The 13,064-nt window shown below is 40.1% G+C and overlaps 1 protein-coding gene across 5 annotated transcripts in view; it reads left to right on the forward strand.

The window, feature by feature from the left end:
- Positions 1-315: 315 nt before the first annotated feature.
- LOC137954039 (protein FORGETTER 1-like) overlaps positions 316-13,064 on the forward strand; it is a 72,534-nt gene continuing 59,785 nt past the window's right edge. For all 5 annotated transcript variants that reach the window (XR_011112472.1, XR_011112473.1, XR_011112474.1 and 2 more), the window contains exons 1-5: positions 316-825; positions 3,319-3,381; positions 3,552-3,725; positions 3,967-4,097; positions 4,263-4,339. Coding sequence is in view for 2 of the 5 variants with exons in the window: in XM_068801626.1 (XP_068657727.1) it covers positions 460-825; positions 3,319-3,381; positions 3,552-3,725; positions 3,967-4,097; positions 4,263-4,339 (811 nt within the window). In the remaining 3 variants the exon portion in view is untranslated. The remainder of the gene's footprint in view (positions 826-3,318; positions 3,382-3,551; positions 3,726-3,966; positions 4,098-4,262; positions 4,340-13,064) is intronic.

A 13,064-nucleotide genomic window follows, 5' to 3' on the forward strand; every position in this document is an offset into this window, starting at 1 on the left:
CTCCTAGGCTAACATTATTTGAACTAATAAATTTAATTATTAAAGAAGTGAACTATTATGTGCATGAAAAAATAAGATCTATAAATGTGACATGCGATGGTGTCAGTTATAGTGTGAGAAAGATTAAGATCAAAAGTTTTTTTTTTTCCTGAGAAAATAAATAAAATGGGAGAAGATGTTACAGTGGAATTCAAATAATTTCTTCACATTCTTTTTCCATCTTATTCAGTAATTCTTGCAAGGCTGACTGTGCTCTCAAATTTCTAATTTTCCATATGAATCTCTGTCAAGATTCGGGGAAGAAGAAGAAGAAAATGGTGTTGATACCGGCCTACCGCCAACACTGACCCAAATAAGCACGCCGCTTGCGCCCTCACCCCTCTCCCTCCTCTTCAATCTCCCTCCAAATTCTTCATTCGAAAGGAGGAAAGAAAGGGGAAGAGGAATAAGAGGCCTAAGATGGGGCAGCCCTCGGTCCCTCCGCCCCTGCCGTCTCCCTCGCTGCCCTCGCTTCCTGGAAGCTGTCAGGTCCGCTGTGCCGGCTGTCACTGGATCCTGACGGTCGCCCCTGGGATGACTGAATTCAGCTGCCCCAAGTGTCAATTGCCCCAAATGCTCCCGCCGGAGCTTGTTCGAGCACCCGCACAGGGGATCGACCCCACCAAGTTACAGCTCCCTTGCGCTCGATGTAAGGCCATCCTCAATGTTCCACACGGGCTCTCTAGGTTCGCCTGCCCGCAATGCGGCGTTGATCTCGCTGTTGATGTGTCCAAGCTTCAGCAGTTCTACCCAGGCTCGTTGGAACTGTCGGAGGAAGTAAATGAGGTCGGGGCACTTTTTTATCTTTCTAAAGTCATAACTCAGTTTAATTGTAAATAAGTGTGTTACTGAAAGTGATTACATGGGTGCTACCGAGATTTTTGACAGGTCATTTATTTATTTTATTTGCAATTAGGGAAGCAGAAACTGCCATAAACTTACTTTTGTGTTGGTTGCCATGTGTATGTTATCATTTGAACTGGTCTTCTGGTGTCTCTTTTATCTAGTACACTTCACTTGACTTTAAATGAGTTCTCTTTGTTAATTTTCTCACTTCAGAAATCCAGTGTTTAATTTTTTTGTTTTTTTAACTGTGGATCGTTTTGTGATTCCGTGTGAACTAGAGAATGTGCTGTTTGAACCTTCTGAAATGCCATTGCTTTGAAAGGCTCGAAGTAAAAAGATTCTCCTTAATTGTTATGCCCTTTGTTTTAGGTGCTAGATATTTTTGTCGTTCTTCCTGGGTTCACTTCACGGCCCTTCAAGTTCCAGGGAGAGTGGTTCCTCTCCATGAAAAGGAGTTTTTCCGTTTTTATCTGTAATCAAGTGGGTGGACCGCCGCCAAAGATCTCAACTTAATTCTGTTTGAATTAGATCAAGATTTGTCCTTCTAAAAAAAAGTCAAGTTTCTTCTTTGAAATTGTGACCCATTTGGTGTGAAGCATACACTGAAGACATTTCCAAAAGTAAATCTCCTTTCCTCTCTGTTTCTCTCTCCTTTCTTTCTTCTTGTCCCTCTTCAAATTTCAAGGTTTTGGTCAAGTCTTTGATATTATGTGCATGGTGCTAGCAACTTGTAGCCATGATTGTGCTCAAATGTTGTTTTTGGTCCAAGTCTTTAATATTGAAGGGGTCTGCACTGTGCAAAGGGCTCAAGAGTACCATTTGCTGAGTTTTCTGTGTGAGGATGATACTTTGTCAAAGGAAAGAATTGATGGAAAAGAAGCCAATGGAAGAAATGGCTTTAGTGCAGTATTGGCAAACCTCAAGGCGTAAGAGCTTCTATAGAGTAAAGTTAAGCCACATCATGACTTACTGCTAGTATCCATTGCAAGATTGCGGTTGACAATCTGCAGCGACTAGTATGTATAGGCTGCCATATTCTGTATGTGTCCGTGATGAGGGAGACTATCCTCAGCATTGGGTGTTGAATGATGAGTTGCATCTGGAAATGAAAATATATCCTTCTTAATTGAATCCTAGTGATTATTCACTTCTTGAGTCATTGGTTTAAGTCCGATATGATCCCTGGACTTGTTTGGAGAAGAAAGGAACCTGATTCTTTCGTGCACATAAACTCGACTCTGGAGTTATAGTTCACTTGGCAAACCTCTCTTGCAATTGCATCTTTCCTATTGCAGGTTCGGTTAATTGTCTGAATGGTAATGATGGTATATTTTAGTCGGTGAACAATTGAATTTGTAAAGAAACTTGCCTCGTACTAAGATGAAGGTGAGAGAATATTAAGGCTATAAGATCTTTTTTTTTTGTATGATATTAAGGGTTGTAGGATTGGTAGTTGGCTAGATAAAACATAGATCATACACAATAACAGTTGGTGGTAAAGCTATCCTGCATCTCCTCATCTTAATTCCCTGAGAAGAGACTCAAGTTAGCTGATGCTCTTTCAAACAAATTGATGCACTGCTCAGATTCATCCTATAAACGAAATGTGTTAAAAGGAAGGAAAATTTCATGCATCCAGTTGATCAAATCCAACTGCAAAGGAAACCCAAGGATGTTATTATCATTCATGGTCTCACACCAGCCATAGTTCTGTTCAATAAATGCCAGCGATCTACTCCTCGATTGGGTTGTAAGTGGTTGGAGAAGGTCAATAATTCTTAAAATGAGCGCCTTAACACGATGTAGTTGAATCAGGGTCCAACAGCAAGAATATCATCCGTAGTTTCACTGGATAATGTTCTTCCCTGTTTCCTTAACAGACAGCGGTATAAACCTCAAGATGCTTTCACCTTATTTTCATTCCATAAATCATTTTACTCTTTCTTGCCTTCTTTTAGTGTCAATTTTCAACCGAGGCCTTCAAGTAGGTTGCTCCACTCAGTTGATCTGATGAGCATACACTGTTTTGCATTTCTCATGAAGCACTGTGTACCACTGATTTATTTATTTTTAAATTATTACTATTTTATTTTTTGGAATAAAGAACAGTTATTACTTGATTTGTATCTTAAGGATCAACTTTATTTCTCTTCTTAATGCAAACTTTTTTCTCAGTGCTTTTAAAGAAAAGAAGAAAAACATATTATGTGAAAAACCAAATATAGGTCCACTTTTACAAGGAATGTAAATTGACCACATTCTAGGAATGACTGATACCTTTTATTCATTTTTGTTCTTTTTCCATTTAAATTTGAATACTGTTTTTTTTTATGGTCTAGGATGTGGTCAATTCACGTTCCTTGTAGAAGTGGACCTATATTTAAATTTAGATACTGTTGAAACCTTTCTTTTTCTCTACATTGAAATTTTCAGGTAGCGATTGATGTGGAGAGAGAGGAAGATGGAGGGGCGGTGGGTGAAACATTTCAAGACTATGTAAGTTTCTTTTTTTTTGAATTTCTTCCTTTAGTTATCATGTTCTATATTTCTGCAACTTGTTGTTGTATTGGTTATGCCTGTAGAAACATGTTTTTCCTGGCCAAGTAATATTTGATTATTTAATACACATTTAAATTATCCATTTGCAATGTGGATTTGTTATTCAGCATCCTCCCAAAGTATCCATTGGGCCTCCTCATCCAGACCCAATTGTGGAAACTTCTTCCTTGGCGGCAGTGCAACCTCCTGAACCCACCTATGATCTCAAAATCAAGGATCACTTGGAGAAGTCCAAAGCATTGTCATGCTTGCAAATTGAAACAATAGTCTATGCTTGTCAGGTTTGTTAAATTCTTCTATATTTCTTGATGAGTGATCTTCTAGACCAACTTAGGCTATGTTCAACTTGGCTTACTTCCATGTGTTGTAAGTTGTCATAACAGTTTCTTATGTGTTACATGTCGAATTTAGGTGATTGTTGTAAATCTGATCTATGGTTTGATCCAACTAGCAAAATTGTATTCTTCATGTTCTTATTTATTGCCAGTTTTGAGAAAATGATTCTATTTACCCTCTGAGCAGAGGCATCTTCAACACCTTCCTAGTGGATCAAGGGCAGGTTTCTTTGTGGGGGATGGTGCTGGTGTAGGTAAAGGACGGACTATTGCTGGGTTGATCTGGGAGAACTGGCAGTATGGAAGGCACAAAGCCTTGTATGTCTTTGTTGGGTGGACCTTTTTACTATTCCTTTTGTCTTTAATATATAGTCATTTTTAGACTTTCGATTTTAGAATTCATAACACATGGCTCAAGTTTGTTAGTTTTATTTTCACATAACTTGTTAATTTTCTTTCCACTTTTTTAATGGCTTTGTTTAGATGGATTTCTGTTGGTTCTGATCTAAAGTTTGATGCACGAAGAGATTTAGACGATGTGGGGGCCTCTCGTATTGAAGGTAGATGCTTCTTCATCTACTTATTCTACTGATTCCTGGCAATTGATAGTTTTAGTCTTTCTCTTTTTTTTTTTTTTTTTTCATTGAGTGATGTTTTTTTTTTGAAAAGATGCTGATTTTTATTAAGAGAAAACTCAACCGAGCAGATTACAAGGGGGGAAACCTTCCCAAACAATGAGAGATTGCTGGGAGGTTTCAAATTTTGCCAATTTATCAGCCAAAGAATTGGCTGATCGAGGAACGAGGTTCCAATTACAATGAATAGATGATACAATGTCAACAATACAATCAGTGATAGGTTAGTGGCACCAAGGGGGGAGCTATCTTTTGAGCACCAGCTGGTGACAGTCTTAGAATCTCCTTCAATAAATAGTTTGCCATGGAGACGCTCTTTGAAGATTTGAGGCCGAATAGAAGAACTCTCACTTCAGCAATATTTGAATCAGCAATGCCCACCGGCCTTGCATAAGAAAGAATAGGGTCTCGACTGCTGTCTCTGAAAACACCACCAGCTCCAGCCGGCCCAGGACAACCTAAAGCACTGCCATCAAAATTGAGTTTGATGCAGTCGCAAGGGGGAGGATCCCAGGTGGCCATAATCGGGGTTTTGCATGGGTCCGCCATGTGTACTGTCAAGTCCCAATTTTCCCGAAGGGAAACACCCGATAGAGAGGCAAACTCCTTTCTGGTATGTAACTAACTCGAGATAAGGCCTGCTGCATGAGAAGCCGTGAGTTTTGGAGTTGAATCTCTGGTTATTGCGCTCGAGCCATAGACACTATGGGACATGTGCAAGGCATGCCAAGATAATTAGCTTGCCCAACCTAGGAAGGTGGATCCCCATAACCATCTCATAGGTTCCAAAGAGGTCTTGATGTTGCCCCATTTGGAGTCCAATCTTCTAGAAGATCTTCATCCAGACTTGCCAAGAGAGATCACAATGTAATAGAACATGCTGGACTGTCTCATTGCTCGTACCACAAAGGGGACAAGTACGATCGGGGGTTGTGTAGCCTTTGCTATGGAGGTTGTCAGAGGTGAGGATCTGTTCCCTTATGGCCATCCACATGAAAAATTTGATTTTACTAGGCGCTGAAAGCTTCCATGCCAAGTTTGCCTTGTGTTCTTGCATGCTGTAATCTTGCTTTCTGATATGAGAGTAGGGGGATGCAACTGTGAATTGGCCATTAATAATGGGCTTCCATGTCAGTTTATCAATTGCATGCTCACAGATAGTAATGCTGTTGAGTCTAGAGAGGAGAGAGCAAAAAGCCGAAGTTTCCTCATCAATTTAATCCCCCAAGAAACGTTAAAGACTCCATGAGCGGTCTCTCCAAGAATCTGCCACTGAGTAGGAGAGGTCCCTCGCCATCCTAGAGAGCCCCGGGAAATCCTCGGAGAGGGGGCGGGGGCCGCGCCATCCGACCAAAAGAGGAGGATCCTTCCATTGCCTGTGTGAAATGAAGTTGCATCTTTGAATATTGGGAGGAACTTTTGAATTGATTTCCATATCAGCACCCAAAGGTTGAAGATAGAACCTAACCATATCTCTCCATAGCCTGCTATGCTTGATGTTGAAGTTCCATATCCATTTGAGCATAAGGGCATTGTTCATCTCCTTCGTAGGCCGAATGCCTAAACCACCCCGATTGCGGGGCATGCAAATATCCTTCCAACTCACCAAATGATATCTGAAGGTGTCCTCTGATCCTCTCCAGAGAAAACACCGACGGATGGCGTCAATCCTCTAACAAAAGGAGGTCAGACAGTGCATGAAGGATAATAAATAATTTGGCAGTCCTGCCAAACAATACTTGAGGAGGGTGAGTCACCTTGTAGTAGATAAAAACTTGCCCCTCCAAGTAGCTAGTCTCTTTTTAAATTTCTCAATAAGGGGGGACCAAAGCGTCGCCGAAGGCCGAGAGTCAAAGAGTGAGAGTCCTAGATATGTAATTGGCAAATTTCCCACTAAGCACCCCAAATAGTCAGCCATACCCTGAAGCACAGATGAGTCGATATGATAGCCTAGGAAAGTGGTTTTCTTCTAGTTAATGTTCTAACCAGAAGCCAATTCAAATAGTCCCAATATAGCACGCAGTTTTTGAATCTGATCCATAGTACCAACCCCAAAACAAATGGTATCGCCTGCAAACTGAAGGATCAACACATCAATGGCTGCATAGTCCGTTGTGGAGAGGAGCCATCCCAAGTTCTTGGCTGAATAGATCAATGAGGATAGATATTCCGGTACCACATTGAAGAGCAAAGGGGAAAGGGGGTCTCCCTGCCTGATTCCCCTGGATCCCTTAAAATACTCGTAGGCTGTTCCGTTGAGAAGAACGGAGTAGCTCGCAGAGGAGATGCAACTTTGAATCCAGAAGCGTCATTTTTCCCCGAATCCCGTCTTCCTCAGGAGAGTGTCCAAAAGCTTTTAATTAACTATGTCAAAGGCTTTCTCGAAATCAAGCTTTAGGATGAATCTGGGGAGCTTTAAAAAGCCATAAAATGGTGGATGAGCTGGTGACATGCCATGGTCGAATCTAATATATTCCTTCCCTTGATAAAAACACTTTGGCCATGATGAATGGCAATAGGGAGAACTACCCTGAGGCGATTGGCAAGGAGGCGTACAAGCACCTTGTAGGCACTGGTGGTGAGACTGATCGGCCGGAAGTCAGATGGAAGTTCTGCCCCTTATCTTTTAGGGATGAGGGTAATAAACGAAGCTTCGATGCTCCTAAATATGATGCCATGCTGATAGAATGAGCAAACCATGTAGGCAATGTCGTCTCTGATGAAGGGCCAACATCGGTCTATGTTAAAACCAATCGGGCCCAGAGCGCGATCCAGAGGAAGACCCAGTGTTGCTTTTTCAATTTCCCTTCTGGAGAAAGGGAGCTCGATGAGACTAGCTGCAACCGAAGAAATAGCCTGGAAATGAACCTTTTCGAAGAAAGGGCGGACTGGCTGGAAATCAGAATATAAATCTGCAAAAAAGTTCACCAGTGAGTCTAAAATAAGGGATCGATCCGAGGTAATCTCACCATTGACGCTGAGCGTGGTGATGCGGTTGGCTCTTCTTCGTGCAGAGGCGACTACTTGGAAGAATTTAGTATTGCCATCCCCATTGGCGAGCCACTTAAGTCTTGCACGTTGCTTCCAGTACATGAGCTCACTATGAGCGAAGGACTGCATTTGCCCTTGGAGGGCATATCTTTGGGTTATTTTCAAGGAAAAGAGGTTTCTAGATTCCTCCTCAAAGTCAAAAGTGGCAATCTGAGAAAGGACGGTGGCTCTCTCAGCTGAGGCAGAGGCCTTTCTCCCAAAGGCCCAGGATCGCAGCTACGACTTCAGTATCTTGAACTTGGCTGGGAAAGTCCAACCGCTCGGGCCAGCAATGACCATCCTCTCCTAGAAGGAATGGGTAGAGGGTTCCGCCATCCAAGCATTGTTGAATCTGAAAGGGGGAGGGGTCAATTGTCGAAGTGGTATCTACCATAATCGGCCAATGATCGTCATTGAGCGATGTTAGACATGTATCTTCTATATTACGTTTGTTTGAAAATCTACTGAAGGACAATATCATCAATTTGCACTTACTATAAAATCCAACAATTGCATTATCTTGTTCTATGTGTGTAGTTTTATTTTTAATACAAATTTCATGTAATTTGAATAAGTATGTAAGAAGATATAAAGATTTAAGTTCTTTTAAGTGAGAAAGGGTATTTATGTAATTTTATTTCAGAACTCTATAAAAGACCTGGGGGTTGAGCTCGACCACCAACCAGAGCCATTCCAGTGCTCTGAATTCTTGTCCTTCTTCTCTCTCTCTAAAACCCTAAAGTTCACTCTTTTACATGGTATCAAAGCAGTAGATCTTGGTTGGAGCCTTTCATTTTTCTCCAGTTCCTTCCATCAAAGCTTGCGACTTATAAGAAAGGGGATTTTCAGAAATCTACCTTGATTGGTTGGTAAAATATTAACTTTTGCCTTCTTCTCCTGCCATAACCCTAGGTTTGATGGCTCCTACTGCTTGCTGAGCAGTTCTGAACCTATTTACTGCCCTTTCGAGGGTACTAAGTGAAAAATCACTCTTTTTTGGATTGTGTGACCCTAGTATTGGGTCCTCTGCCTGCGTTATCTTGGGCTCTGCCTAAGTCAGCCCTAATTTCTTGGTTTTTTCATGGTTTATGCAAAATTAAGTGCATAGAACTGGAATTATGCCCTAAAGGAAAGTTCTTTACTGAAATTTCTCCCCTCTTCTTACTGCGCAGACTTCCTACGTCATCACTGGGTTGGTGATGTCAGCCCTAAAAAGTTGAGAAATCTGTGGAATTTTCGGAGCAATACCTACAACAACAAGTGAGTTACTTAGTAGGGCAGGTGATTCTTCCAATTGGTAAAAACCTTAATTTTGTCTGAGAAGTGGGGCCCACGACACCTTTGCATATTGTTTTGTCTGCTGTTTTTGGGTTGTTTAGATTCCATATTTGTAATATACATGGCAAACTTAGGTGAGGTTATTGCCCATTTGAGGGACTCTAGAAACTCAGAAGGGAAAGATACTATTATGATATTTCCAAGAGATTGAATGGCCAAAACTATCTGAGCTGATTATGATAAGTCAAATTATACTTAAAGGCTAAGAAGAAGTGGTAATTCATTAGGGATGACACTCCTATCCCATTGAATGACAACTAGGAAGCCGATGATAGTCAGGTTATGACCTGGCTACTTAACGACATGAATTCTGATTTTAGGAATAAAGTTATGAATTGTGACACAACTAAGGACACGTAGAACTCCTTAGAGTCTGTTTATGCTTAAGAAAGTAACTTGTCACAAGTTTTTGAATTATATGCCAGAATGTTTAGCCTCAAGATAGGTCAGAGGTCTATCATTGCATATTATAGTGACCTGGTTGGTATATTGCAAGAGATAAGTGTTTTCCAGCCTGTTACGTTGGATGAAAGGGAAACAAGAAAACAAGAATGGACAGGTACATATTGCAAAATTTCTGGATGGTTTTAGACCAAAAATTGACTCTATTAAGGCACAATTATTGGCCTCCAAAGACGTTCAATCATTATCCGCAACTTATAGCAGAGTATTACATGCAGAGAATGCTATTGTAGCCCAGGGCAATCAAGTTGTGACTAGCATTTCTATATCAGCACTAAACACTTAGGGGTCCTCAGAGCTATCTAGGGGTAGAGTTGGAAGCACTAGAGGTAGAGTAAGAGATAACCAAGGAAGAGGAAAGGGCAGAGGTGATACTAGGCCAAACAGAAAATGTGCTCATTGTGGCCGTATGAATCATTTTTCTTACAAGTATTAGAAAAAAATTGGTAAACCCACTTGGGATAATTCTCTTGTTCATGAGAGTATTGATATGTCTTCTCAGCCTCCTGTACAAGTTATAACCGATGCATCTGATGAAATGCAACAGTTGATTTAGCGCATGAAACAACTGAATGCTACTACCTCTTTAACATCTATGACTCAGTCTTCCACTCCTATAGCCACATTGGCTAATTCAGGTATTTCTGTCCTCCATTTGTGTCCATCCTCCACCTTGGTTCTTGACTTAGTAGCTATTACTCACATGTCAGGTATGTCCACTTTGTTTTCTGATTTAGAAGTGTCAACTACTATTAAACAAATGAAGTTGGTCGATGGATCCATTTCTCCAGTACAAGGAATGAGTACGTTGGTTACATCTACCTTTATGTCACCTCACTCCGTCTTGTTTGTTCCTAAATCCTCTCTTAATTTGTTGTCAATAAGTCAACTTACCAAGTCAACGAATTGTTTTGTAACTTTTTGTCCTTTGCACTGTGCTTTTCAGTATCTTATGACGAGGAGGATGATTGATTCCATAGGTGAGAGAGGCGGATTATACTATGTGGACAACCATTTACCAAATACTTCGCAAGCATTGCATTCTATTGTCTCTCCTCTATAGTGGCATCTACAGTTATGTCATCTTTTTCCTACAAAGTTGATTCAACTCTTTCCTGCATTTCCTTCAAGTCTATCCTTTTAGTGTGACTCATGTCAGTTGGGCAAACATCTCCAAACATCCTTTCCTCCAAGTCAATCCTGAAGTAGTCGCCTGTTTAACATTATTCATTATAATGTTTGGGGGCCTTATCCAGTGCCTAGTATTTTTCGTTATAAGAATTTTCTTTCGTTTATTGATGATTTCAGTCGATGTAATTGGGTGTATTTCTTATGGGATACATTTAAAGTATTTGACTTGTTCAAACTTTTTTAAATTAAATAGAATCAGTTTGATACTTCTATTTGTAGACTTCACACTGATAATGGTCTTGAGTTTATGAACCAAAACTTTGACTTATTCTTTTAGGATCATGGTGTTCTACACTAGTCTTCGTGTGTTTTTACTCCACAACAAAATGATATTGCTGAACATAAAACTCGCCATCTATTAGAAGTGATTCATACCATGCTTCTCCATATGCATGTACCGAAATCGTATTGGGGCGATGTTGTTCTCTTTGCTTGTTTTCTCATTAACCGAATGCCTTCCATAGTTATTGATGGTAGAATTCCTATACAAGTGCTATTACCATCGGTCAACTTAGTTCTATTGTCTACTCGTGTTTTTGGGTGTGTATGTTTTACACATGTATTTGGTACCTCTAGGGACAAATTGTCCTCTCGAACTGTTAAATGTATTTTTTTGGGATACTCATGCACTCAGAATGGATATAAGTGCTACTATCAATCTACTAAGAAAACATTTATCTTTGCAAACGTGACATTTTTTGAGGATTCTCTTTTCTTTCTTTCATCGTCCATAAATGTGTCTCCACCCATTCCTATTCCTAAGGTTGTTGCCCCCACTCCTGTGGAAGAGATTCCTAGTCCGAATCCTGATGCTACTACAGAGAAGTTGCTACAGGTATATCACTGAGGGAAAGTGACTCAAGATAAAGTTGTTCCCTCTCTTACATCGGACTAAGATCCCTCTTTGTCTATTGATCATGAGGTAAGTGATCTAGGTAAGTGATCTACCTTTCCCATTGCCCTTTGGAAAGGTGTTAGAAAAGGTACTCATTATCCTTTGTCTCGCTTCGTGTCATTTGATTTTCTTTCTGACCGCTACAAAAAGTTTGCTATGTCCTTGTCCTCCATGTTGATCTAGGTTGACTCCCTTATTAATTTTGATGATAACAAAACTTAATAGAACTAACATTGGCAAACTAAAGTATTTTAGATACTTAACCTTCAAGAGATAATGCATTTCAAGGTTTACAACTTCAACATAATCAAGCCTATACAAGACCTCAAACACCATAGAAAGACATCTCTTGAAGAAGCACTCATGCAGAAGAAGACAACGAGGAGACTAGAGTTTAAGTGTTAATGATGTATGTCAAAACTCAGAAAAATATGTAAGAGAGCTATCCTAACTCCTTTCTTTAAAGTACAATGGTGTGCATGGAGCTTTAAGACATACATTGCATATACATATATTTAAGAACATCATACACATCTTCTAAAACATGTTAGAGCACTTAGATTAAATCATTCCCATGCTTTAAAAGTCAATTTAGTTAAACTAGCACTGGAATGATTGATCAACCTCTACTAATGATCGATTATCCAGAAATATGCAGGCCAAGACTATAAAGCATCATCAATCAACCATAGTCGATTAATCAATAATCCAGAACATGGCCATATCATGCTATAACGCATGATCGATCATCCCACTTGGATTGATAGATCAAAGTTGTCTAGGCAAGTGAAAATTACATGGAATGATCGATCATCCTGCACAATTGATCGATCAAACATAATCTTGCAAGTCAGGGACATAAAGCATGGTCGATCATACTTGCATTGCATAGCCAGAGGGAATTATTATTGATTGATCATCCCCTAGTAATGATCGATCAACTTAACTTTTTCGGACCAACGGTAACTTGTTGATTGATTAGTCACATCCTTAAAAAAAACCATTATGATCGATTGATTGATCAATCACTTTACAATGATCGATCAATCAACGTATAGATTTTTGCAAGGTAAAAAAATAGTTAGTTTGACTTGGGAAAGTTATAATTGCCGCACAAAACCACACATAGAGACGTTAATGAGCATTTATTGGCAAAATCTTCAAGCCTTTATTATAAAATCTTGCAATACTTCTCAAAGTGTTTTTTTGAGTGAAAGTGCTACGATTTGCATTTCCAATCCTCTTTCCTCCACCTATTCCTTGCATCTCATTATAGAGAAGCTCATACACACTCTACATTGTGCTGAAAAGAAGTGGAAGCTTGGGCGGGCTTCAAATATCACCTAGTCAATTGGGTGGAAGTTTGTCAACCCAAAGCTTTGGTCGGGCTTGGTCTTCGTCTAACAAGAGACATGAATTCGGCTTGCCTTCTGAAATGGTTTTGGCGTTTCAATATCTATTTGAATGCTATTTGGAGACCTCTGGTGGGTATGAACCTTCGCCCAAATGGGAGATGGTGGATCACTGGTGGTGACCAACATCGCCTTTCACCTCTTTGGCGTTCCCTCTATCCTCTGCTCATCTCCTTTAGATCCGGGGCAATCATGAAAAAAATCCGATTCTGGTATGATCGTTGGTGTAATGTCATGGATTTAGGCAAATCTTTTACCCCACTGCTCCTCATTTGCTCCTCTTAGAATGCTATGGTTGCTGATTTATAGTCCTCCCCTGGAT

Source organism: Aristolochia californica, unplaced genomic scaffold (assembly GCF_029961685.1).
Source record: "Aristolochia californica isolate CCGP_79_NKW_82.1479 unplaced genomic scaffold, dmAriCali1.0.hap1 SCAF_16, whole genome shotgun sequence".
Lineage (NCBI taxonomy): Eukaryota > Viridiplantae > Streptophyta > Magnoliopsida > Piperales > Aristolochiaceae > Aristolochia > Aristolochia californica.